At 43.8% G+C, this 22,788-nt stretch overlaps 1 protein-coding gene across 1 annotated transcript; it reads right to left on the bottom strand.

Annotated features, from left to right (window-relative positions):
* Positions 1 to 1,241: 1,241 nt before the first annotated feature.
* Il12b (interleukin 12B) lies at positions 1,242 to 17,878 on the bottom strand. The gene is made up of 8 exons (XM_052195124.1): positions 17,768 to 17,878; positions 13,783 to 13,870; positions 9,589 to 9,855; positions 8,967 to 9,084; positions 5,583 to 5,800; positions 4,793 to 4,971; positions 3,262 to 3,398; positions 1,242 to 2,703 (listed from the first exon to the last, which is right to left on the bottom strand). The coding sequence occupies exons 2-8, from the start codon at positions 13,868 to 13,870 to the stop codon at positions 2,691 to 2,693; spliced, it is 1,020 nt and encodes a 339-aa protein (XP_052051084.1). The 5' UTR covers positions 17,768 to 17,878; the 3' UTR covers positions 1,242 to 2,690.
* Positions 17,879 to 22,788: the final 4,910 nt, after the last annotated feature.

The raw sequence follows: 22,788 nt of genomic DNA on the forward strand, positions 1-22,788 counted from the left end.
ATCCCTAGATGAAAGACTTCATGGGAAGACTGACAGGTGTTAGACACCATTCCCTACTCTCAAGTGTGGGCTCACAACAGGATGTTGTGCTCCGAAGGCTTGCATTGGATGATAAAAACGTCCCTTTATCCTTCCCGGAAGTGCGACCAGGGCTCTAAGCAAATAACTCTACAAAAAAAACATTCTGCCTTTGCAAGGAGGCTCAGATGTGCCCAGAATAACAGCGAGTTGATGCAGACCTCTAGTCCCTGTAAGTTCAGCACGTAGTCTTTCCACAGGAGTCACTAGGAGAACACAGTAAGCCCTGCCCGTGATCGGAACAAAGCCTATTTCTCTTTTCTGTTCAATCTGTTGAGATCTTGGGATGTCATATACAATGAGCAACTGAGCACTTAATGGGGTCAGACACGTTCAGTCTTATTTTATAAGCAACGTCAAGAACGAGTACTCTTTGAGGGGAAAACAACATGGGAGTCACTGGAAACCCTAAACTTGAAGGGCATGTCCAGACACAATAGAGATCCCCGACAAAAGCTGGAGCTCCATGGATGGAGTGGGGACATGAGGTAGACAGTGGGGCTCATGTATCTCAATTAGAGTTTGATTTCATGGTGTAGGGTGTGCTGCTTAGTTTTTGTCAACTTTCTAGAGTCACCTGAGAAGAGGAAACCTCAACTAAAAATATTTCCCCGGTGGCATTGGCCTACAGGCGAGCCTGCAGGGCATTTTCTTCCTCTTCTTGTTTTCTTGGATTGTTGATGCAAAGGACCCAGACTTTTATTGCCTCTGCCTCAGTTCCTACTCTGACTTTTCTTCTCAATGGGACTGCAAGCTGTAAACTACAACAAACACTTTCCTGCCCCGGCTGTGATGCTTTTTTTTTAATCACAACAATAAGAGCAAACTGAGACAAGGGGAAATCAGAGAATCATTTCAGGATTGATGATGGAGTAGCAAACCCCTAAAGAGGACACCGGTGCAGGTGCAGTTTTGTGCCCTGGTGGAGTTCCTGCTGGGAAGCCTGCGGGACCTTCCCTGAGCTCAGCGAGATGCTGACGATGGAAATGCTATAAAGGGAAGGCTTGACTCTGCACAGTTGGAAATGAAATCACTACAAGGAAAAGCAGTTTTTAGATGCTGGGGCTGGGCTGGAGGTTGGGGGGAGGAGACGCGTCTAAATAGGAAAGGGAATGCCTGAGTCAGCCGAACAAGCACAGAAACCATGACTGCAGAGAAGAGTTTTTATTTATTTCGTCTCAGAAAGCATAAACAAATAAGCCAACGCATGAGAGACAAGTGCAAGTCACTACAAGGAGCGTGGTCATTGTGCCCTTATGTAGCAGTCGTATCTTCATGGCATGATGCACCTTGCCTGGTCATATCTGCACATTAGGTTTACTCAGGCTGATGACATGGTGATCTTGGATGGTTTTCTTTGCACCCATTTGTGTGGTGATTAAGCCACCCTGGATTTTATGTACTTTAATCACAGGCTACATTACATTCCCCCTCAAATTCCAAAAGCTTCTGTTCTTTCAGACACCCAGGATGTCTCTGCTCTGGTGTCCTATGAGTGTTGGAGATGGGGCCCACCTAGGAGGTAAGCAATCGACTCTCCCCATCCCTATGTCCATCCCTTCTTTTTGAGATATTATATCATGCTATCATACAGTCCAGCCTGGCCTTGTTATGTAGCTAAGGATGCCACTGAGCTACTAAGTTTTCTGCCTCTCTCCCCAGTGCTGGGGTTAAGAGATGCCCCGCCATGCTTCGTTCCTGCAGTGCTGAGGGCCAAAGCCAGCTCTTCAGGAATGCCAGGAAAGCACGCTGCCATCTGAGCAAACCCAAACCAGGATTTCAATTTCTAGTTTTTTGGTTTTTTTTGTTTTGTTTTGTTTTTGAGACAGAATTTCTGTGTGGCCCTGGCTGTGCTGAAACTCACTCACTCTGTATACCAGGCTGTCCTCAAACTCACAGAGATCTTCCTCCCTTGAACTCCTGAGTGCTGGGATTAAAAGCATATGCTACCAATACCTGGCCTTTCAAAATTCTTTTAAATTTAGGTACCCAAAGGTTTTTTTTTTCCAAAGAAGGCTCTTGTTTCTTATCGATACCACTGCTGAAAAGTCTTCTTTGGTGTTGAAACTAGTGCTAAACTCTTCGGAGTCTACTTTACAGCTTCTTCATGTCTCTAAATACCACCTATGACTTTACTGGTCACAAATATGTAACACTGCTTGTGTTAGAATATTATGTTCTTATTGGTTGTCCCAAAAGCCAACATACCTACTCAGCCTTGGGTGAAGAGCTGTTGAAAAAGATGACAAGTTCACATTTTGCAAAATAGGGCCTGGTCTCTGTGGATCAGGCCATGAGCACATGAAATATTCAATACATCTTGGTGCACAAATGTTAAATACAGAAATAAATTAATAAATACATAAATTACTTAAATATTTCAATAGCATAAGGCCAAGTGGAATGTTAAAATATCTATGCATAAATTAGCTCATTGTCTCGGCGGGCATTTAATATTTGCATGTGGAAATATAGCAAAGATGTCATTATGAGCTTAGAAAAACTGGAAAAAGCCAACCTAGCAGAAAGTAGCTTTTGGGGTCTCTTCCATCATGAGTTTAAATTTTTCATTCCTAATGTCTTCCACTTTCCTTTCCTTCCAAAGTTGCATCCTAGGATCGGGCCCTGTAAAGAAATATGGGTAAGTCCATGCTGGTCAGAAGTACAGCCTCAATATCCTCCTATTTCACATTACACAGTGTCCCCAGACATTGGGTCTTGAGGAGTTCTTGTGAGAAGGCCCAGTCTTTCCTTACAGGGCTCAGACTTCAGGTCTCATACTTGCCAGGGGCTCTCTTGAGAGATTTTTCTTAAAAGGTCTTTAACTGGGATATTTCCTTATTAAAAAGACTTCAGTGGTTCCTTAGAACCCTTAGGACAAGGTTCCAACTCCTGTCCACTTCCAAGTCCTTCCACTCTGACTCCTGATTTCTTCCTGATCTGGTCCTTCTTGCCTTTCCCTGTATAAGGGTGGCACCCATGCCTGTTTTTTTTTTTTTTTTTTTTTTTTTTTTTTTTATTGCAATGTACTTGACTCATCCTAGTGCCTGACCTAACATCTGCTAATGAACAAATGTGTTTCTGACTCTGGAATCCCTATGCTAGGAACCCCACCTCTGACTCCCTCACAAGCCACCTGTCCTCCCACCACTGAATGTGCAGATGTGTCTGGGCTTCACGAACCTGCTCACCGACTTGCAGGGCACACACGCCCACTTGCTGCACGAGGAATTGTAGTAGCGATCCTGAGCTTGCACGCAGACGTTCGCACCTTTGCATTGGACTTCGGTAGAGGTCTTCTCTACAAGGATCGCACCTCTCTGCAAAGGAGAGCAAAGTTTTAGGGCTTTAGGCAATGTAAGGCAGGCTGGCATGGATGCTCCCCTTGCACCACCTGCTGGCAGAAGCTGTAAACAGAGATGTGTGTGTCTGTGTGTGTATATATATATATATATATGTCCCACCTCTTTCCAGAGCTGGGGTTGCTGGCACTACTATTCAGTTTTACAGAGGTTTTGGGAGTTAGAATTCAGGGCTTCGTACTTCAGCATGACTTATCCATCTCCCCATTCTCACTTTTCTATTTAGTAAGCTCCAACAGAAATGGCTTGCTTCACCTTCTTGTCTTTCTCAGTAACAGCCTTGTCCCAAGGTCCCATGGGTAACTGCTCTCATATGAGGCTGATGCTGGGATTGAGACCAGCTTTCTTTAGCTGTCCTCTGGACATCAAGAAATACCATGCCTGTGAGCTTACGAAAGTGACTTCAAATCCTGGCAATGCTACTCGACAGCTGCGGTGCTTCAGGAAAATATCTTTGGCTCTCCGTGTTTCTCCTTATTTATGAAAAGGTTCCATGATAATGCCTGTCTCTAAGAATTGAAGCAGCTAAATACATTTATGTAAAACTGCTTAGAAAGCATCTAGGAAGTAGAAAGCACTAGACATTACCTACTTGTGATAGGTGTATTAAATACACATACACAGGGATGAAACTTAGCAAGATTTTAGGTAATAATTAAAATTTGTTTCAAAATAATTACATTTCCTGCTCCTGTTTTTAGGGAGTGGTTGAATCTCTGAGCTGAAGTGCTACCACATTCTCAATGCTATGTAGGAAAAAGCCTTTGATCTGTGTCTGAAATGCTCTGTAAAACTGTCCCCGAACCTTGCAAGAGATCACCATGTTAAAGGACCAGAAAGCTAGAAAGCCCACCATATTAACCTGTGTAAGTGTGGGTATCTTGTAAGGTGAAATAATTGCACAGCATATTAAAGAAGTAGGCATTATCCATATTTGGTGAGACCCAGCACCAATGTTCTAGCATTTATTATATTTGCTCAGCTGAAGGAATCATTTTAGGCTCCTGGATCCCAGGTCTCTATATCGTGGACAATTTAGTTGAGGACTGACAGTCGACTGTACTGGAGGAATTGAGATGGTTGGGTTAACCATCTTTGCCTCCATCAGACCAACGCTGGGTCCAAGTTCTGCCACTGCTCTCACTGGATGGATTTGGGCAAGTCATAGCCTCTCTGAGCTTCCCCGTCCTTCTCTGTGAAAAGGTGACAGCAAGACTGGCTGCCTTCAGGTCTTTGTGTAGGTTGTGTGTGATATGCATGAAGAGCCCTCAACACAGTTCTGGTTCTGTAGCAAGCACCTGGTTGTTAGGATCTTCCCATTGGTCCCCACATGGACTGTTGATTACACCTACCTGATTACACCCCTCGTCTGTCTCCTTCATCTTTTCTGTCTTGCGCTGGATTCGAACAAAGAACTTGAGGGAGAAGTAGGAGTGGGGAGTGCTCCAGGAATCAGGGTACTCCCAGCTGACTTCCACCTGAGAGTTCTTCAAAGGCTTCACCTGCAGGTTCTTGGGCGGGTCTGGTTTGACTGCAGAAGAAGACATGTATCCTTTATTATCCTGGCTGGGCTTTGAAGCTAGGGCTTTGTCTTCTGAGCTTGGATGACTGAGCCATCCACCTTCTAGTCTCTAGGACAGTTCCTTCAGTTCTCAGAGCATCAGGGCAGTGCCTGTGAGGAATCAGCTGAGACTGCTCCTTCCACTGGAGGAAGTCACAACTATAAGTCACACCCTACAATTTAGAATCCTTCCTTCACTGCATAGACTGTAAGTCTCTGCTGGTTGAGTCGTCTGCTTAATAAAGTCTCATATCTGGGCTCTGCAGTCAGGGAACCCTGCCCTGTGATTCATTCCCTACTTTATAATAAGCAAGCAGTTAACCCATAATCCTTTAGGTGCCACCATTGGGGCCAATCAGGGTCTATCTGTGCTATCTGTGGGATTTGAGATCTGGAGAAAGGTAGCTTAACCCTTCAATTTCCTCATCTGTCAGATGCAGATGGCAGTGTCTATATCATGCTTTTCAGGAGGCACAGAATGAAAAAAGAATGCGGGCCAATCCTATACCCCAATGCCATATCACAAATATGGGCAGACAGCATCTTTGCTTCCCAAGCACATGCTTCTATGCAGAACTCACTGATATCCCTGATGAAGAAGCTGGTGCTGTAGTTCTCATATTTATTCTGCTGCCGTGCTTCCAGTGCCAATTCGATGGGCAGGGTCTCCTCGGCCGTTGGGCAGGTGACATCCTCCTGGCATGCCACTGAGAACTTGTCATAGTCCCTTTGGTTCAGCGTGACCTTCTCTGTAGACAGAGATGCTGTTCCACATGTCACTGCCCGAGAGTCAGGGGAACTAATGGCAAAGACAGAAAGAGTTCTGTGTCATAGATCGGAGGTCTAGTGCCTGGCGACTACAGTCTGAGGCCTGCCTGTCCAGCTGGTTAGATTTCTCCTATGGGATAAAACAACACAAACAGAAATAAAAGCACCCCAGCCCTTTCCAGAGTGGAAGCTTAGCCGTAAGAGACTGAAACTTACATCTCTGGCCTAAATGAACTGAAAATGTCTTAATGCAAGAGAACCTGCATAATTATAAAGAATTATAACGACAAGATTATAAAGGAAGCATGCATGTCTCTGCAATCCCCCTCTTAACTCACATCTGAGTCCCACATATAAACATTGTTCACAGTTTGTTACTTCTAGAGTTTTTCCAATGAGTATTTGAGATAGACACACACACACACACACACACACACACACACACACACACACACACACACACACGTAGTGTATCCAAATAGTAGCACGACTTTAAAAATAGATGAAAATAACATATGTATGAGTTGGTAACATCTTTTTCCTCTCTGAAAGTATTGTGGGGAGTTCTCCAAGCAGAACATGAAAGTTGGGTTATTTATTTCAATGGATGCACATCAGTGCTCAATTTGAGCATGCTTTTGCTAATTATGCAAAATATTCCAATATCCCTTATCCATGTACTGGTTTCTTCAGGAACATGCGTAAGATTTCTCTAGCAAGAAAATGTATTGCAAATCCCAACTCAGTTCTTCATAGAGTTAGAAAGAGCAATTCTCAAATTTATCTGGAATAACAAAAAACCCAGGATAGCTAAAACTATTCTCAACAGTAAAAGAACTTCTGGGGGAATCAGTATCCCAGACCTCAAGCAATACTACAGAGCAACAGTGTTAAAAACTGCATGGTATTGGTACAGTGACAGGCAGGTGGATCAATGGAATAGGATTGATGATCCAGAAATGAACCCACACACCCATGGTCACTTGATCTTCGACAAAAGAGCTGAAAACATCCAGTGGAAAAAAGATAGCCTTTCCAACAAATGGTGCTGGTTCAATTAGAGGTCAGCATGCAGAAGAATGCAAATTGATCCATTCTTATCTCCTTGTACTAATCTCAACTCCAAGTGGATCAAGGACCTCCACATAAAACCAGACACACTGAAACTAATAGAAAAGAAACTGGGGAAGACCCTTGAGGACTAGGACACAGGCGGAAAGTTCCTGAACAGAACACCAATAGCTTATGTTCTAAGATCAAGACTTGACAAATGGGACCTCATAAAATTACAAAGCTTCTGTAAGGCAAAGGACACCATCAAAAGGACAAAACGGCAACCAACAAATTGGGAAAAGATCTTCAACCCTGCATCCCACAGAGGGCTAATATCCAATACATACAAAGAACTCAAGAAGTTAGACCCCAGAAAACCAAATAACCGTATTAAAAATGGGGTACAGAGCTAAACAAAGAATTTTCACCTGAAGAACTTCGGATGGCTGAGAAGCACCTTAAGAAATGTTCAACATCATTAGTCATTAGGGAAATGCAAATCAAAACAACCCTGAGATTCCACCTCACACCAGTCAGAATGGCTACAATTAAAAACTCAGGAGACAGCAGGTGTTGGCGAGGATGTGGAGAAAGAGGAACATTCCTCCACTTCTGGTGGGATTACAAACTGGTACAACCACTCTGGAAATCAGTCTGGCAGTTCCTCAGAAAATTGGGCATGACACTTCTGGAGGACCCTGCTATAGCACTCCTGGGCATATACCCAGAGGATTCCCTGGCATGCAATAAGGACACATGCTCTCCTATGTTCATAGCAGCCTTATTTATAATAGCCAGAAGCTAGAAAGAACCCAGATGTCTCTCAATAGAGGAATGGATACAGAAAATATGGTATATTTACACAATGGAATACTACTCAGCAATTAAAAACAATGAATTCATGAAGTTCATAGGCAAATGGTTGGAACTGGAAAATATCATACTAAGTGAGGTAACTCATTCACAAAAGGACACACATGGAATGCAGTCACTGATAAGTAGATATTAGCCCAGAAGCTCAGAATACCCAAAACACAACCCAACTATCAAATCATTCCCAAGAAGGAAGAAGGAGAGGGCCCGGGTTCTGGTAAGACTTGATGCAGCATTCTAGGTAGGGCATTGCCAGGACAGAGGAGTGTGAGGGGGTTGATTGGGGAACTGGCAGAGGGAAGAGGGCTTATGGTACTTAGGGGGAGGGAGGAACCAGGAAAGGGAAAATAATTTGGAATGTAAACAAAGAATATGGAAAATAAAAAATAAAAAAATATGAATAAATGTAAAAAAAAAAGAAAATATATTGCACTTGCCTAATACTTTTTTAGGTGCATAGAGGTCTGGCATGTTACTGCAGGTAAGCATTCTGCAGTGTACATGGGTCTCCTTTGGGACTGTCTTTACAGTCAAAAAATTCTCATCTAAGCAGCAAGGACTCTGATGTCTGAATCATTATTTTCCTTAGCTATGTTTAAGTCATAGAAAATTCATGCTGGAGATGGAAAATGGAGTCATCCCCCGTTTATTCAATTAAATAGTGGGAGAGCCAGGGTGCTCATTTCCTGCCCCCCACAGGGCTCAGGGATGTGGTTGCTGACTAAAGTCAGCTGTAGAACAGTCTGACACACCATCTCTGCAGCCCTGGGAAATGATTTTTTTTAGGGAAAGCCCAAGTGCGTTGGAGAAACTGAACTTCAGAATAACGGTCTTGGAGGGGTAGAAAGAAGTTGAAAAGTTTCTAGGAAAATCTCAAAAGACCTCAGAGGGTTCTGGAATCTCTTCCAGGGCTTCCAACAGCAAGGCCCCTGGAGCACTCAGTTCTGTTTTTGACACAAGATGGAGCTTTGGCAAGTTATTCTCGGCTGTGGGTCCTTTTTAATTTCTCCCCATGGTGCTGTGAGCCTTAATGAAGTGTGGCCAGGCAATTCGGATGAGTGAATTCAAACTCCCCAGATAACTATTCTCAGAGGGCTGGCTTAAAACTCCATGCTATTTTCTTAGGAGAGCAGAAGGGACGTTGGAAAAAAAATATAGACTTGACTTTGCTGTTCCATTACCAGTCACTGATAATCCACCGGTAGTTTGTACACATTTTCGTTAGGAAGTAGATCTAACAAAACGCTAAGCAATCAGGGCAGCTCCCTTACCTACTGCTGCTCTTGATGTTGAACTTTAAGTCGATGTTCCTTTGCACCAGCCACGAGCAAGTGAACCTCCCCGAGTAATTGGGAGCCTCACATTTCAGGAAAGTCTTGTTTTTGAAATCTGTATTTGAAAAGGGGAAAAAAGTAAATATTTAGGAGTTTTCTTTTAATAAAGAAATTTGTTTTTGTTTAATTTTTTTTTACTGTGGATGGAGCACTGGTCATTACATGGTACAAGGGTGAGACTTTTTGAGACAAGGTCTCTGGATGTCTTTGGCCAGCCAAAGTAGCTTATTGGCGAGCTATGGGCCAATGAGAGTTCCTGTCTCAAAGGAGATGAGAAGCATTTCTGAGCCTCAAAACATATACACACCTGTACACACACACACACATACACAAACACACACACACATACCCCTGTACACACACACACACACACACACACCTGTACACACACACACACACACACACACACATACCCCTGTACACACACACACACACACACACACCCCTGTACACACACACACACACACACACACACACACACACACACACCTACACTTGCAATTATTATTTTTTTGAGGAGAGGCTGAAGATAAAATACTATCCCAGGGGGTGGAGTTACTTTTTAAAATTTCAGTGGACCAAAATCCGTTTTCCTTCTTGTGGAGCAGCAGATGTGAGCGGCTCAGAGTCTCCCCTCCTCTGCGGCAGGTGTACTGGCCAGCATCTAGAAACTCTTTGACAGTGACGGTCAGGGTTTTTCCGGAGCCTATGACTCCGCGTCGCTGGTCTGAGGTCCAGGTGATGTCGTCCTCGTCAGGCGTGTCACAGGTGAGGTTCACCGTTTCTCCAGGGGCATCGGGATACCAGTCCACCTCTACAACATAAACTGGAGAGCGCCCGTGGTGAGCACCTGGACCAGGAGCCTCACCCCTGGAGCTGGGTTTTATTCACTGTCGCGACTCGCCCACTGCCCTTGGAGCGTCATAGGTCACAGAGTTTGGCAAGTGCTTGCTGAGCTGATCTCAGGGCACCGGGACAGGGACAGAGAAGCAGTTTTATAGCTGCCACCGAATCATTTAACTGGCAAGTGGCTTGTACTAATTGATCTCTGATTAGCAAGGGAAGACCTTGAAACAAGAAAGATGCAAACAGCACAAGATTCCTAGTCAGAAGCCGCACACATGCATGTGTGTGTGTGTGTGTGTGTGTGTGTGTGTGTTGGGGATGGGCATGAGGGGGAATAAACTTCTAGTTGTACTTCATAGGGAATATACAGGGCAGATTATTGAGCAAAGTAACACAATGGCTTAAAATATAGGCGAGGAGAAAGAAAGATCTGGAAATCCTGTCTTCTCTAATTGCAAAGGAGATTTTGAGCAAGGTCCTGAACCACCAGTAGCCTCAGAGTCCTCACAAAATGCTAGGAACAATAGTGACTATGCTAATAGGATTAGCCGTGAGGATAGTTGGTAAAAAGCTTGCACCTTAGCACAACTAAAGTTACTGCAGCATAACCTTGTGCTAGCTTTTTATCATCATCATCATCATCATCATCATCATCATCATCATCATCATCATGATGCACAGGCCAAAGAGCCGGGCAAATGCATGGAAAAACTCTTAAAATTATCTTAAAATAAAAGATTTAGGTATTTTTTTTTCTTTTAGTCCCTTTTGCATGAAATTTGCCAATGGAGATTGCCTAGATGATAGTCTCGGTTTTTGAAGGAACTGTTTTTTTTTTTGTTTTGTTTTTTTTGTTTTTTTTGTTTTTGTTTTTGTTTTTGCTGACACCAAAGGGCTAAGCATGGTCCCATCGAGCATGAAGTATAACGAATGCTGTAGCTCGGATCTCTGGTCTCCTGCATTTATGCAGTGGATATCTGATGCCAGGGTCTAACGGAGCCTCCAGAATATCCCCATAAGGTATTCTGGAGTGTGTCACACTGCAGCTTCCTGCGACAAAGCTTCAGAGGTTGCCTACATATCAATTAATTAATCAAAAGACTAGCTTAATGCAGTGGCCCATGATGCCTGGTGGTCCCCCCACCTCCATTAATAGCATCACCTGGAAACCCATCAGTAATGTTTGTTTTTGGTTGCCTATTCAGAGATGTCGGGATGGCCCCGTGATCTGATGCCTGACTGAATCTGGAAGGCACAGTGGGGAAGAGCTTGGACTTCAGAACGGGGCACAGCTACAGAGCAGAGCCAGCAGAAGGCTTCAGAGAGCCATGGCCTCAAGGTGTGGGAAGGGAAAAGGAACTTCTTAGAATTTGTGAGGGAAGGGAAAAGGAACTTCTTAGAATTTTACTTTATAGCACTGGCTGGTCAGAAACTCGGACTTTCTCCTTGTCTTGACCTATCAAGTTCAGGTATTGCAGGTATGAACTACTATCTATGCCTGTGTCTAAAGTCATTCTTTAAAAAAAATAAAATATTAGTGCTTTTTTTAGAAGGTAGCATCTACACTAATTTGTATGCAAGCTTAAGACAGTTCCCTTAAGTGCCCTGTGAATGGCGGCTTTGTGATTGGCACTGGAGCTTTACGCCTTGTGAAATGCTAAGTTCTTCCGTTTACATCACTGGGATTTGTAACTGTTGAACAGGGAGCAAAGATAAGAGGTACAAATCACTTGAGGCCAAGCTCTTTGGAAATCATTAGTCTGAGCAGACAGACACCAATCTACAGGACCTTTTGGCTTCCAATTTCTCTTTGTCCTCTAGGCCAAGAAACAGCTCTGCCTGTTATTTCCCTTTTAGAACCTGAACCCCGAAACCCCATAAGAACTTGGCCCCAGGGCAGGGAAGGAACTTCTTGGGGACCTTGAATCTGAGCTTAGATGTCGGCTGGGCTTCAGGCCACCAACTTGACTCCAACACAAGCTCTCTGTGTGTTTCTCACATTGATTTTTCTGAAATGTCAGAAGTAACTAAGGGGTTAACTCTGCCAGGGCCTAAGTTGTAGATCTGGTTGTGGCAAAGGCTTTACTTTGCCCCAAATTTTTTTGGGATGGGTGGCCAGACTTGAAATTACTCTTTTTAAAGTAGCATTTAATTCTTTCATGTGTATTTGTGTGTGTGTGTATGTGTGTGTGTGTGTGTGTATGTGTGTGTATGTGTGTGTATGTGTGTTTGTGTGTATATGTGTGTGTTTGTGTATATATGTGTGTGTATGTATGTGTATGTATGTGTGTGTTTGTGTGTATATGTGTGTGTATGTGTGTGTATGTGTGTGTATATGTGTGTGTATGTGTGTGTATGTGTGTGTGTATGTGTGTTTGTGTGTGTATGTGTGTGTATGTATGTGTGTGCTTGTGTGTATATGTTTGTGTATGTGTGTGTGTATGTGTGTGTGTATGTGTGTTTGTGTGTGTATGTGTGTGTTTGTGTATATATGTGTGTGTATGTGTGTGTATGTATGTGTGTGTTTGTGTGTGTGTGTGTGTGTGTATGTGTACGAAAAGCAGAGGGTAGTTTAGAGGAATTGGTCCTCTCCTTATGTCATGCTGATCCCAGTGATAAAGATGCTTGCCACCAAGTTTAGGTCATTAGACTTGGTGGCAAGCATCTTTACCTGCTAAATATCTTTCTAACTCTGCAGTACAACAACCAAAAAGACCCCCAAAACCACCACCACCACCACCACCACCACCACCACCACCACCAAAAAACCAGCTCACATTTTTGTCTGGGTTCTCAAAAGATTATTTCTAATCAGCTGCTGAGAAATCTTTTCATTTTTTAAATTTATGCCCATTTCCTCTTTATGGCTACAGGAAACAGTTACTTCATGCCTTACTTGTAAAATCTAGCATTTAAGCACACAGGCTCTGAACGCTCCCACTAAACTGGGATCAAGTTTTGTTCTAGACCTTGTGGGAAAGTTACTTAACCTCTTGAGCCTTGGTTTTCACCATCTGTAAAATGGAATACAGATAGCTCCTACTTTATATGGTTGTTGTGAAATTAAGTGAGGTTCTATGTTCAGTAAATATTATTACTAAAGTTTAGCTATAAAAGCAGAAATTCCTGACATGACTACCTTGTATTTCATGAAACATTTGAAATTCTGTCAGGAACATATGAGGACTGAGTTGATGGGCATTTGCTGACTGTGAGAAGGTATAAGGACAGAGAGTGCCCTTGTTACGTCTTTATTATTTTTCTATTAGTAATCTTATCACCACTGGGATAATGAAAAGTTCAGAGACTCTGTTTTAAACAATACTTCTGCTAATACATTTGCTCACTCTACCATATGTTATTTTTGTACTCATTAACATATTCGATGGCCCATTTGGACTGTGTAATATTGAACACCCAATTAAGAAAACTGAGGTCACGAGGCTACCCAACCTCAAAGGTTCAGAATCAAAACCTGGCAGAACCAGGACCTGAAACCAAGTCAGTGTGAATGTCAATCCTCAAATAGCCAGAGGACAGCCATCATGGTGCCCACTGAGAGGATGCTATAATGTGGGGGACAGAAGAGAGCAGAAGACAATCTTGCTACTTTTCAAATCTTGCTACTTTCTTTGCTATAGACTTTCTGGAATCTAAGGCAAAGATCATATTCCATTTGCTACCATAGTCCACCCGAAGCCCCTTTCCTGTCTTCCAACATGAAAACCAAAGGAGGCAGAGATAGGTGGGAGAAGAGAGGCTAAGCCTCCATCCTCCCTGAGGACTTTTCCTGAGGGAGCCCCATGCGGCTGTCTTGTTCAGGCTTCCCTAGCCCTTCCGGGCAGGCTGCCTGGAGCTCAAGCTGAGATGCTGGTGCTCCAGAGAAAACAGAGGAAAGACTGCTTACCATCTTTCTCCAGCTCCCACATGGCCATGAGTGGAGACACCAGCAAAACCATGGCAAACCAGGAGATGGTTAGCTTCTGCTGACACATCTGTGTGGAGGAGGGGCAGAAGAGAAGGAAAAGGTGGGAAAATGGGAGAGAGACTGTCAACCGTTATCCCATTAACCTGATTCACGTTTCATCTGCCTTCTAAATACTGATTTCCCCCTTTTTCTTCACACTGTTGGACCAGGATTATAGGAGGTCTGTTCTAGCTTTGGATAAATGCGTTTCTAAATAAAGAACTACAGGCTACCTGGAGCTGAAATAATCATAGGATCCCAGTCATCTGATATTATTTTGACTTTTTAAAAAATATTGATTTATTATGATTATATGTGTGCATGTGTGTATTAGCATGTGTGGAGGTCAGAGGACAACAGAGTTGACTGTTTCCTTCCTCTATGGGATCAAGGTTCAAACTCAGGTTACCGGACTTGTGCAGTAAGTGATTTTACCTGCTGAACTGTCTTACTAATACCCACTATCAACCCCCTACTCCCTCTTTTTGAGACAGAGTCTCAGCCTTGGCTGTCCTGGAACTCACTATGTAGATAAGGCTGACCTCAAACTCAAGCCACCTGCCTCTGCTTCCCGAGTGCTGGTATTAAAGGTGAGAGCCACCACACCCGGCTCGCTATTTTACAGACAAACATGGCTTCCTGGGTCCTACATTCATCAGTCATTTACTTAGTTTTGACTGTAAGGTTAATATAATACCTAAGAGCATTGAACAGAATAGCAAAATATTGCCATGTAACCAATACTGACTAGGGACAGTGTCACTTGGCATCTGTGTCACCCTGCTGTGCAGCAGGCACTGAGATGCCCCAGGCTAAAGGACCAGCTTAGGTATGGGAGAGGTAATACAGGGTAAACTTTCAAGTTCTGACAAGGACCTGTAGTAGATTAGGTTTTATTAAACCTAGGCAGAAATTACTCAAAATTCCAAGATAAATCTCACCCTCACAACACAATGCAGCATTTCTTAAGTTTGGATATATGTATAACCTGGGCTCACTAAGACTGTTGGGTCTCAACCCAGAATGTCTGACTTAACACGTCTTGAAGGTGATACTCTCTGGTCCACTGAACACATTGTGAGGGCAAACGCATTAGCCAGGTTTTAGAGCCCAGTACTCCTAAAATTCAAGGTGTTCTTTGGGAGAAGACCATAACATATTGATTGACCCACCATGAAGTAGATAAATCAGCCACCATCTTATATTGTAACCCAGTCTAAATTAACACCAGGGCAATAGAAACCTTTAAGACTGTAAAAATTACACCTCACTCATAAATGTGGTTGAGATAATTAGTGTCTAACTAATTCCCTTCAGAAACACTCCCATCTATCTTGGAGGACACCACTGTCTGGCAGGAACAAGGTTTGAGAGACCACAGGTCTAACATACATGAATTAAGACTTGTGTGCTATAGGCAAATATCTTAAAAATGAGCAGGCTTTGGCTAGAGATAGCGACTTTTTAGAATACAGAATTACTGCTAACCTCTGAGGACCTTGCTATGATTTCTCTTTCCTTACAAATATCATCAATGACAGAGATAGGACTAAGAGCCGGGCCTTGTGTAGGTCCAAATTATCATATAGCCAAGCCAAGTACTAGCTGACAGGGTGCAGGTTGCTACATTTCTAGGCTTAGAGTCAAGCAGACATGGCTTCTGGCCCTACTGCTCAATAGCTGTGTGGTGTTGGTCTAGTTCCTCTGAACTCTACTGCCTTCATATCAAAAGACATAATAAAGGCTTATGTGGTCTCAAAGAGCTGCTGGCCACGCAGGGAGACGACATGGTATAATTCCTTGCACTAGTAGAAGAGCTAAGGGAAAAAAATTGAATTTCTTTCTGTTTTGTACACAGTGGGTTGAAAAGATAAAAATCTGCCAGGCTGTAGAGAGACATGCCCAGAGAAGGTGTTACAATTACACATGGTTGTAAAACCCAGATGGTAGGATTCTGGGAAGGGAAAAAGGCAGACATTCCTGGCATCTCCTGGTGATCTCTTCATATGCTCTCAACTCAGGCATTTCCCCTTTGGCTACATGCCAAGCGTTTCCTCTGTCAGCCTCAGATGCACTTGAGCATCACACATGAACCGTATTTCATGTTCCAATGGTCCAAGGAACAATCTTCATTTCGGCATCACCTACATCTTAGATCATAGTAGACCAGCAGAGGGTAGAGATGGTGGCAGGCTGCCTCTTAATTAAATCCTCACAAGCAGAAAGTATACCATATGTAGACAGACTTTGGCTTTCTGTCTGATTGGCAGATGTTGAGAGCTGTTTCCCTCCTACTCCACAATTCTTCTGTATGCTACGTTTTAACAATTCTGTTTTTAGTTAGTTTTCATTAGTTTTCTTTTTTATTAGATATATTCTTTATTTACATTTCAAATTATTTCCCCTTCATGTGTTTTCTTAACTCCTGAAAGTCTTGTGCAAAGAACACAGAAACCCTGAGGTAGATACTCTAGCTCCTTAGAGCATGCAAATGCTCCTAACGTTGCTGCTAGCTGATGCCTGAGTGGATGTCCCTTTTGCAAGTTTCCTACTGTTATTTTTTAATTAAAAAGAGAAATGATATATAAAAAGAAACAACAATGCACAGTGCAGATGGCATGGCTCACAGGGATGGCAAGGAGGGCACAGGCATAGGGTCCTAGTGTTACAGCCAAATAGACCTCCATTTGTCACTTGTTAGTTGTGTGACCCTGACAAGTTGTGTTGACTTCTTGAAACCTATACTTCTAGACTAAAAAATAGGAACTCTGTCAGGAGTTCACAAAATGATCCATAGAAAGTGCCAGCTTGCTCCCCCAAATGAAAACAGGACCCAAATACCTCCTCTTCTCCTTCAGCTTCACTGAAATGGCAATTGTTTGATTACATCATTACATCTTTCATGTTTATTCCTCAGCCCCCATACCACGGCATGTGCCAGGGGTCATGTCTGTCTTGTCTTATAACCAGACTCTAGCTTAGAGAGAGTCCGTGGATTGTTGGCGAAATAATAATCTGAAATAATAGTATTTCAGATCTCAGCATAATGAATTCTTGGGGGTGACCTAACTTCATCTTGAAATGCCTTGCTGAACAAATCGAGCCATCAGCTGAGGCTCAGTGATCCCCGGGTAAAAACAAGATGTCACCCTGCCCCTTCCGATGCCCATGATTTCACCTAGGCAAGCAGAAGAAGTCAATCTGTGAAGATGATCTTTCTTCCCCTTTCTCACAAATTTTAGAATGCTTTAGGAAGTAGTTTGGAATATGCCTCGGGCTTTTCAGCTTTGAAGAGGTGGCAAAGTTAGTTAAAAATCAAAGGAATTCCTAAACCCAGCTCTCCACTTTCATTATCATAGCTGATTCTACAGGCCATCACAGGTAGGACATTCAGTTGTAGGCTTAAACTTTAAGGGGTGCATGAAAGGCTTTTTAAAAGTTTCACTATTAAGGCAAGAACAGAATTTTAATTACACTCCTTAACACATATGCATTAGTACTTAGGAACATGCACACCGTGTATGAGTCTATACAGACAAAGCAAACCTTTCTATCAAATACACATCTGTCCACAAATGTTTGGCATGTATTATTAATAGCTCATTTTTTTTGAGAGTCTCAAACTCATTACATAGCTGAAGCTGACCTTAAACCCCTGCTCATTCTGTTTCCTGCCTCCCAAATTTGGGGAATACAGGTGCACCATCACATCTGTAATTAGCTAACCTTTTAAATGAATATTTGAAGCTCCTGTCTCCAAAGCACCTGGTTTCCGCCAATAGGTAAGCCATCTGGGATGCTTTCAGAACCCACTTATCCCCACTTCCACTCTGCCTGGTTAAGGGGTAGCCTGTCCCCTGGGAGTCTGTATCTGGACAGCCTCTAGATGCAGGCAATTAGTGACAGGGAACAGGAGAGAACTTACCTTGCTTTGCTGTGGGCTGCCTGGTCAGATGTGCCTGGGCACCTACTGCTCCTTCTGCTGCTGTGGCTGCTCCTGGAGCTTATATATTCTACTCCTACAGAACTTTCTGATGGAAACCCAAACTAGAAACTGACTAGTCTCAATTGCAACACTGAAAACTAGTAGCAAAATATTCTGGGGGAATTTTAAGAAGTTCCTTCCCCCCCACCTTCTTGCCTCTCTGAGTGCATCTACCATACAGAAGGAATATAGACATCGAAATCCCAGGTTAAGAGGAAATGACTTCTGTGTGTGGAAAAAGGAAGAAGGCAGAGATGCTAATTTCTGTTTACATCATGCTTAAGGTGAACAGAGGTGGCGATGGCTAACCTCTCCCGAGTCCACAGCCTGGGGGAAGAGGAAGGACTGCCCCAAGCCGAGTTCATGGTTCATGCCACAATTAAACAAGTAGGTGCTACGATGGGCCCAGGGAATAAAGAGCCTAGTGTATCTGGGCCACCTTTGCCCATGTTTTCTTGTTAGCATCTGAATTTCAGAAGCTATTACCTTTCCCTGCCTCATACCTATGCTGTCTGTCCTCAGAGGCGGCCCTGGGGAGGTCAACGACTAAATAAAATTCATTCTGTTTTGAGGGCATCTCCTATGCTTATAGGTCCTTACTTATGGATCGATAACATCAGGAGCGGAACTAGCCATAGGTAATCGTATTGATGACCTATGCCATACTCAAAGGTCACTCTTTTGGGTACCCATATTATATTCTCACTTCAGTAATCACGTATCTGTGGTCCTAGAAACTGTGTAATTTCTCCTTTTGAGGTATTTAAAATTGCAAAAAGGTGTGCTATCCTGTCAATTGATGTTACCTCCCTTCCTTATCTATGTTCAGAAACATTAGCTCTTTCAAGCCAATTCTCATACACATGAGCCGCCGATAGAGGGCGCAGAGTGAGAGGACTGCCTCGCGATTGGGACGCACGGGACGCACCCGCCGCCGCTTCTCCATTCTTGTCCATGGCCTGGGTTCCCGCCGCCTGGGAACTTCCTAGGGCTGAGGCTGAACCCCGTCAGGTTTCGGGCGGTGTAGATTTCCGGCCTAACTTTCTTCAAAGTGTCAGCCTGCCTGGGGCGCGGGGAGGGGGACGGGAAACTCGGGCGAGAACTGCGGAGCTTCCCAGCCACACACTTCCTCACTCCCGCAGCCCAGCAGCAATCCCTCTGGTTCTCATCCGGCTTCAGACTGAGGGTGGAGACATCAGTCACTGCAAGGTCGTCGCTAGTGACATCCCTGTACTCCTAGGCTTCGAGTGAAACTGGTTTTGTATACAAGATTATTCTTAAGTGAACTAAGCAGGTTTCGTTGCATAGGGAAATCTCAGTAAAAAGTAATGTGCTGTTTATGGCGAAGCTCTGAGGACAGCCAGAATCTCTATGATTAAGATTGCTGGTCAGACTGATGCTACATACAGGGCTCAGGGTCATCTCTGCCCATCTCTTCCAAGGACAGATGGGGAGTTCATTAGAGCAACGTCTCTGGACTCTCCAAGAACTGGATCTATCACCTTCTTGGTAAGCCACATAACTCCTCTTAGCCTCACTGCTGCAGTGCAGGGTTAGTAAATGTCCCCTGAGTTTAGACTAGCTGTAAAGATGAAAGGGATTTAACCATGAGAACTGAACAAAGCAATATGGGGCCGAAGAAGAGCTCCATGGGCTTATTTGGGGGGCGGGGGCAGGGGTGGGGCTTAAGGTAGCTCCTGAGGCTAGGTCAGAGATAGTTAGAAGAATCCTAGTCACAAGGGAATGAGGTGCAGAATAACAGTGTGTGTGTGTGTGGGGGGGGGGAGGGGCTCACAGCCAAGATTCCTCATAACACTACTAGGCTGTGTGTGTGTGTGTGTGTGTGTGGTGTGTGGTGTGTATGTATGTGTGTATATACATATACACATACACATACATATATATACCCCCTGTATATATTTATGTATTTGGTTGTGTAAGTAGGATCTTGTTATATGCATGAATCTGAAAATTCCTTTTATATAGTGGTTGGGAAATGGCCAGGCCTGAATTATATCACGATCCAAGTTTCAAAAATAGTCATAAGAGTTTTCTTGAACACACATTTTCCACATGTGAGTCGATAGCCTTCCCACTCAGTTATATGCCCCTCAGCAGCCTTTAGTGAGTGCGTCCATGGCTTTAGTCTCTTGCTGGGTCCAACTGACTAGATTCCACATCCGGGTCAGTGAGAGACTTGGCTTAGTCTTCCAACTAAGTTTCTCTCTCCAGATGGCTCTGCATTTCCAGGTAACAGAGAATTTAGGATGACATTCAGTGTGTGTGTGTGTGTGTGTGTGTCTATGTTTCAGAGAGAAAGTAAGAAAGGGAGAGAGGGAGTGAGGGAGGGAGTAAAGGAAGGAGTGAGAGAAAAGAGGAGAGAGAGAGCTTTTTCCTGTGCGTCTCTCCTAAGAGCAAAGTTGTCTTAGAAGCTCCCATAACCTTTTCTTCAAGTCCCCTGGACGGCTGTAATCCAGTCTTCCTGAGGAGAATGTGCTTACAGTGACTGTAAACTGAGCTGGGCAGAGTCCTGATCACAGAGGAATGGCTTCACCAACTAGGAGGCCGCAGACGGGCAATAGGGAATCATAGGTGTTGGCTAGGTTAGTCTGGTAGTTAGTGCTGACATAATGAGACAATGAAAAATAAACCTTCCTTTTTAGTCTGTCATGTACAAGAGACGTGTCTGCCCCCGGGCTACGGTTGTTGCTCCTGCCTGCTTCCTTACAGATGTAGAAGCTTTGACAGGGAAAACACCCAGAGCGTATGTGTCAGTGTGTGGCTAGATGATTTTTATGCTTTGTTTTCTTTGTTTATTTATGTATTTTTAATGGCTTGGCTTCCTATTTTCCCCCAAAATGTCTACAAGTAATATGTATCATTCTTAAGCAAATATTTGGTTTCTTTTTATATATGCTCATGTGTTGTGTACATCCATGTGTGTACATGTGTGTAAGGGTGGGTATGTTTTTAAAAGATCATATTTAGTTAGTGTGTGTGTGTGAGACCTCACGGGTGTGTGTATGTGTACATGTACATGTGTGTGAACAGCATATAGCTGGTGGCTCTCTCCTATTGCGTGGCTCCCAGAGATTGAACTTAAGTTGTTAGACTTGGAGGTAAGGCCCCTTTACCTACGGAGGCATCTCACTAGCTCACCATCCTAGTTTTGTAACCTGGAGCTGATGGACTGTCGGGCCACTGAACCTCGGGACCTTCCTATCTGCACCTCCCAGTACCACAATCACTGGCACATTTTATTGTGCCAACTTTCTACCCCTTTACCCACGTAGATGTCGCCCCAGTTCCACATATCATGTATAAAAAAGGTCATTAAAGAACAGTCGAATGAGTCACAAAGAAATGGTAGCGATTAGGAATTTAGACTTCAGAAGCAGACTTAGGATCAGATCATGGTTCTCCTTCAAATGCAATTGAGCGCCCTCCTGGGTAGAAAGAAAATTTCTGGCCATACAAATCATCAAATTGTTACTGAGATTTACAGTGGGGATGGAGAAGCCTGTGGTGTCTGACATGAGCTCACTCAGGTTTTCACGCATCTTTCCGACCTATGCCTGCTCCTTCAATGCTTTGACTGATAGGTAGGATTAGCTTCATTCTTAAAGGGACCAAGATGTCTTCAAGTTGACCTTCCCCCGACAGTGACTCTGAGGATATTTCTGTTCTGTCATACTTCCTCCCTTGGCCTGTGATAGGAAGGCAGAGAGCATGGCATTAAGTCAGGACTGCTTCACCATCCCGATGGGCACCTGGGCCTGCTCAACTGGACTGACTGCAGGATGAAGTTGGTGCTCCAAATGATGGACATGGCCGCTCCTGTGTGCATGTGGAAATCTTAGCGTTTCCCTCTCTAGGCTAGTGAAAGGGATGGGTGTAGTGAGAACCGGAAGGAAGTGGGTGTGTCCTAGGCTCTCTACCTGCCCAGGTGTAGAAATCCTGTTACTAAGGGAGGTGTGTGGGAACAGATGGTCTGGGCCGAACCATGCTAAGTCAGCAGGTGGATGGGGCTGGGACCACAGGGCGACCTCTCCTGGATTGTCTGAAGTTCATCTTTCTAGTTCTCATGCACATGCCATGCTCTGGTTAAATAATCAGCTGTATGCCTGTGTTTATGGGATATCAAACCATCATCCAACAGGGAACGTCTTTGTCCTGGTGCCCAGAGGATTCTCCATGGGAGAAGTGGCTTCATCCACATTAGGGTACGTGGATGGCACAGCTGAGTCTGCTTCTCTGAAATTCAATAAAGTCCCATATCACTTTATTACACGTTGTTCTGAGAATCCTATTTATCTGTATGTATTTTTAATTGCTCCTTTTAAAAAAAGTTTATCATCATAGTCATTATCTTTGGCATCATCATCATCATCATCATCACCACCAGCATCAACACCATGGTCCTAAGTTCTGGATCTCGTACATGCTAGGCAAGGGCTTTACTACTTCCTAGCTCTACACAATTTTATTTTGAGACAGTCTCACTCTGTATTTTTTTTTAATTTTTTTTATTCAATATAATTTATTTACATTTCAAATGATTTCCCCTTTTCTAGCCCCCCACTCCCCGAAAGTCCCGTAAGCCCCCTTCTCTTCCCCTGTCCTCCCACCCACCCCTTCCCACTTCCCCGTTCTGGTTTTGCCGAATACTGCTTCACTGAGTCTTTCCAGAACCAGGGGCCACTCCTCCTTTCTTCTTGTACCTCATTTGATGTGTGGATTATGTTTTGGGTATTCCAGTTTTCTAGGTTAATATCCACTTATTTCTCACTCTGTATTTTAGGCCTGGCGTGAGCTCTCCATGTAGTCCGGACTGGTTTTGAACTCAAGCTCCTCCTGCCTCCACCTCTGAAATAGGTGAGGTTACCGGCGATTGCCATCCCAACAGCCTTCCCCATTTATCCTTGATGGCGCTTTTGAAGAGATCTCACGCCTTGACTTGA

Source organism: Apodemus sylvaticus, chromosome 10 (genome assembly GCF_947179515.1).
Source record: "Apodemus sylvaticus chromosome 10, mApoSyl1.1, whole genome shotgun sequence".
In the NCBI taxonomy this organism is placed as follows: domain Eukaryota; kingdom Metazoa; phylum Chordata; class Mammalia; order Rodentia; family Muridae; genus Apodemus; species Apodemus sylvaticus.